The sequence below is a fragment of the Coenobita brevimanus genome, chromosome 74 (assembly GCF_032717465.1).
Source record: "Coenobita brevimanus isolate Jiangsu-jjx chromosome 74, ASM3271746v2, whole genome shotgun sequence".
NCBI lineage: Eukaryota > Metazoa > Arthropoda > Malacostraca > Decapoda > Coenobitidae > Coenobita > Coenobita brevimanus.
The window spans coordinates 35,315,886-35,319,000 of record NC_137027.1 but is presented as its reverse complement, the minus strand read 5'-3'; the positions used below and the strand labels follow the sequence as shown (position 1 = coordinate 35,319,000).

The 3,115-nt window shown below is 45.0% G+C and overlaps 1 protein-coding gene across 1 annotated transcript in view; it reads right to left on the bottom strand.

Moving 5' to 3' along the window:
• LOC145407827 (multicopper oxidase 3-like) overlaps positions 1 to 1,100 on the bottom strand; it is an 18,049-nt gene extending 16,949 nt beyond the window's left edge. Inside the window, exons 1-2 of the mRNA XM_080278683.1 lie at positions 1,049 to 1,100; positions 1 to 124 (exon numbers count right to left, since the gene is read on the bottom strand). The exon at positions 1 to 124 is cut by the window's left edge and continues 127 nt beyond it. Of these exons, the coding sequence (XP_080134809.1) occupies positions 1 to 124; positions 1,049 to 1,100 (176 nt within the window). The remainder of the gene's footprint in view (positions 125 to 1,048) is intronic.
• Positions 1,101 to 3,115: the final 2,015 nt, after the last annotated feature.

Sequence of the window (3,115 nt, the reverse complement as noted above, 5' to 3'; positions counted from 1 at the left end):
AGGGTGTGGTACTCCTGCACGTGAAACTCGTACTGGCACGTCCGGGTGTCGCCGGCCACGCACGTACGCTCACATTCATGTGCTGCACCTGCGGTTGGTAAGAGGCATAGGGTGTTAAGTGTTTCTGTGCTGAAGTAGAAGAAGTGTACAGAGCTGTGTGTGTGTGTGTGTGTGTGTGTGTGTGTGTGTGTGTGTGTGTGAGATGAAAGGAAAGGTACAGTGAATTCTGACTGGGAGGTTCTGTAATGTGATCTGAGTTAAGCTGAGGTGGGGTAGCGTATAATGTGGCAGTGTGAGGTGTAGCAGTATGTGGTGGAGCAATGTGAGATGACGTGGTGGTGTGGCAATGTTGAAAAGTGGCAGTGTGGGGTGATACACTGTGAGACGTTGAGACGTGAGGTGTGGCAGTGTGAAATGCGACAGTGTGTGGTGTGGTAATGTGAGGAGTGACGCTGAGAATTCTTACGTCCTGTATGTTCGGGGTGTGAGCTTCTCACCCCTCAGAATAATGAAATGCATTGTCCATGTTATATACATTTAACGAGCTCTATAATCTACCATATTAGTAACTTGAGGACAGCAATATCGTTAACTTAGAATTCCTAGCACCACTTTCCTACCACTACTTATTCATGACTGCTTTGGCATATTAATATTGTCTTTTATACATTGTTTATGAATGCCATGACAACGCTAAAGATTAAAATGTGAATAATATACAGGAGAGCACTAAGCTGAAATAGGAAGAGAAATGAAAAGGAAAAGGGGAAAACTTAAAGAAAAATAAAAAGAGAAATAAAGGAAAAGGTGCTGGGGAACCTCCTTTGCACACAAAAACACAGCCTTCCATGAACAGTAGTGTTTAAGAGAATGGGATAATGCCAAGGCTTGCGTTATATGTGGTTTGGGAGGCTTCATGGCACCTCTTGCTTAACGAAAGAAACGAAAAGAACGTTAAGGTGAAATGAGAAAAATATATCTGTAAGCCAAACGTGCCACGAAGCCATCTATGTCCTTTTTAAATACGGCTCATAAATCAGTGCCTCACCTGTCAGAGCCACCAGTAGTCCCAAACACAATGTGCCTGCCAGCCAGCTCATCCTGACAGACACTTTCTCGTTCCAATGCAAAATAAATCAATGAGTGACTCTGATTACTGAGATTTGTTCAAAAATTTAGAGGGATGAGTGAGAAATTGCAAAGATACCAAGATGAGAGGTGTGTGAGCGTAACGATGTGGAGTAAATGTTAGTTTGTGAAGACGTGAGAAGATGAGCGTCAGGTTGTGAAGATGTCAAGGTGGGTTTGAGAAGGTGAGATGCCGAGAAGATGAGATACCGAGCTACAAGAGTGAAAGTGTCTTAAGGTTTTGAAGACGCCAAGAAGTTGAGTGTCAGATTGAGATGCCGGGTAAAGTATGAGATACCGAGATACAAGAGTGAATGTATGTTTGTGTTGGAGACTTGCATACACTGATGCCCAGACTCCTTCTACCAGATCACACACAGACCTACTTATATATACCCTTCCCGTGAACCTCAGGTGGTAGGCAAGGTCACAGACCTGCGCCGCAATTGGGGTTATCAGTGGTTGTGAGTGGCTGTGCCTTACGTCATCACCAGAAGCATCACCCTTATCACTCATATTTCCTACTCAGCAGCACTGACATTAGTAATAAAAGAAGAGCATTCGGGAGCCAAAAGCTAATCGCCCGCCAGAAAATGCTGGTAGCCAAGTCCAAGATTTTGGCCATATCTTGATACCCTGAAGGTTTCATGTTGATAGCTCAAACCGTTCATGAGATATATTGGTGCTAAAGGCGGGCGGTAAAAACTTGTTGACCTTTGGCAGCCATTTTGGTGACCTTGACCTTGACCCCGAATGCCCATTTTTGAACTTGGTCAAGATTTTGGCCATATCTTAATACCCTGAATGTTTCATGTTCATAGCTCAAGCCGTTCATGAGATATAGTGGGAACAAATACACACACACACACACACACACACACACACAGAGGCGGGTAAAAACATTATCTCTCAGCCTTGTAAAGGAGAGCGATAATAATAACATTAGCAGCAACATCTCTGACATCACCATTGCCCTAACTTTCATCATGATCGCTATGCAGTCCTTATCTTCATCAACGTCATCATCATCATCATCATCACTATTCATCCTGTTTATATTATAACCACCACAACCCCCACCACCACCACCATCATTAACCTACTCATCGACAATGTTTCCCAGACATGAGTGGAGTGGGAAGAATCCAGACACAGGGACACAGCCGCAAGAGAGTTATCAGAAGTGGGCAGTGCATTTGCCAAACAGCCGCTTATACTCTGTCTATCTATCTATCTATTGCCAGACGCCTTTTTCCCGTAAGGGGTGGCCACAAACAAATCGCCTTCACGTCGCCCTGTCCCCCGTCATTTCACTGTCCTGCTCCCAGCTAGCCCCCCCCCCCTCTCTCATACATCTCTCCACTTCATCCCTCCATCTCATCCTTGGCCTCCCCCCTCCCCCTCCCCCTCTCCACCTCACTCACATACACTCTCCTCGTCAGTCTCTCGCTTCACCTCACAGGCCAGCTGTCTATTAAAAAGGGTTCCATTGAGTGTCGGACCTTAAAATTATTAGAACTCTTCTCTTGGACGTCGACACATGCCTCAGTTTATATATTTTTAACTCTGTGCATAGACTTACCAACCTGTTCCCATAGGTCCAACAGTTCTCTTACGTGCCACAGACCTTCACACATCACTAGTTCAACACCAATACCCACCGCCAATATTGAATAACCGCTATGGCTGTCATTCAGAACCGGTGATTGGTATTAGCAGGGGGGGGGTGTTCTTTTTATGACGTCGATGAGTCACGTGGAAGATCAAAAAGTCCATCTTCAAAGAAATTCAATCAAACTCTTGCCTACTCAAGTCTTGGATCGAACGCGGGTCATTTCAGACTGCAGGTGACTTCTCTACCCACTCGGCCACCACTTCCTCGTGGTCAAGTGGTAGAGTGATGTATTTTTGAAAGGACATGAGATCTACCCCAGTCAACTGGGGGAATGGTTAGATCATTGTAGCTTCGTTACTACAATATTGTATT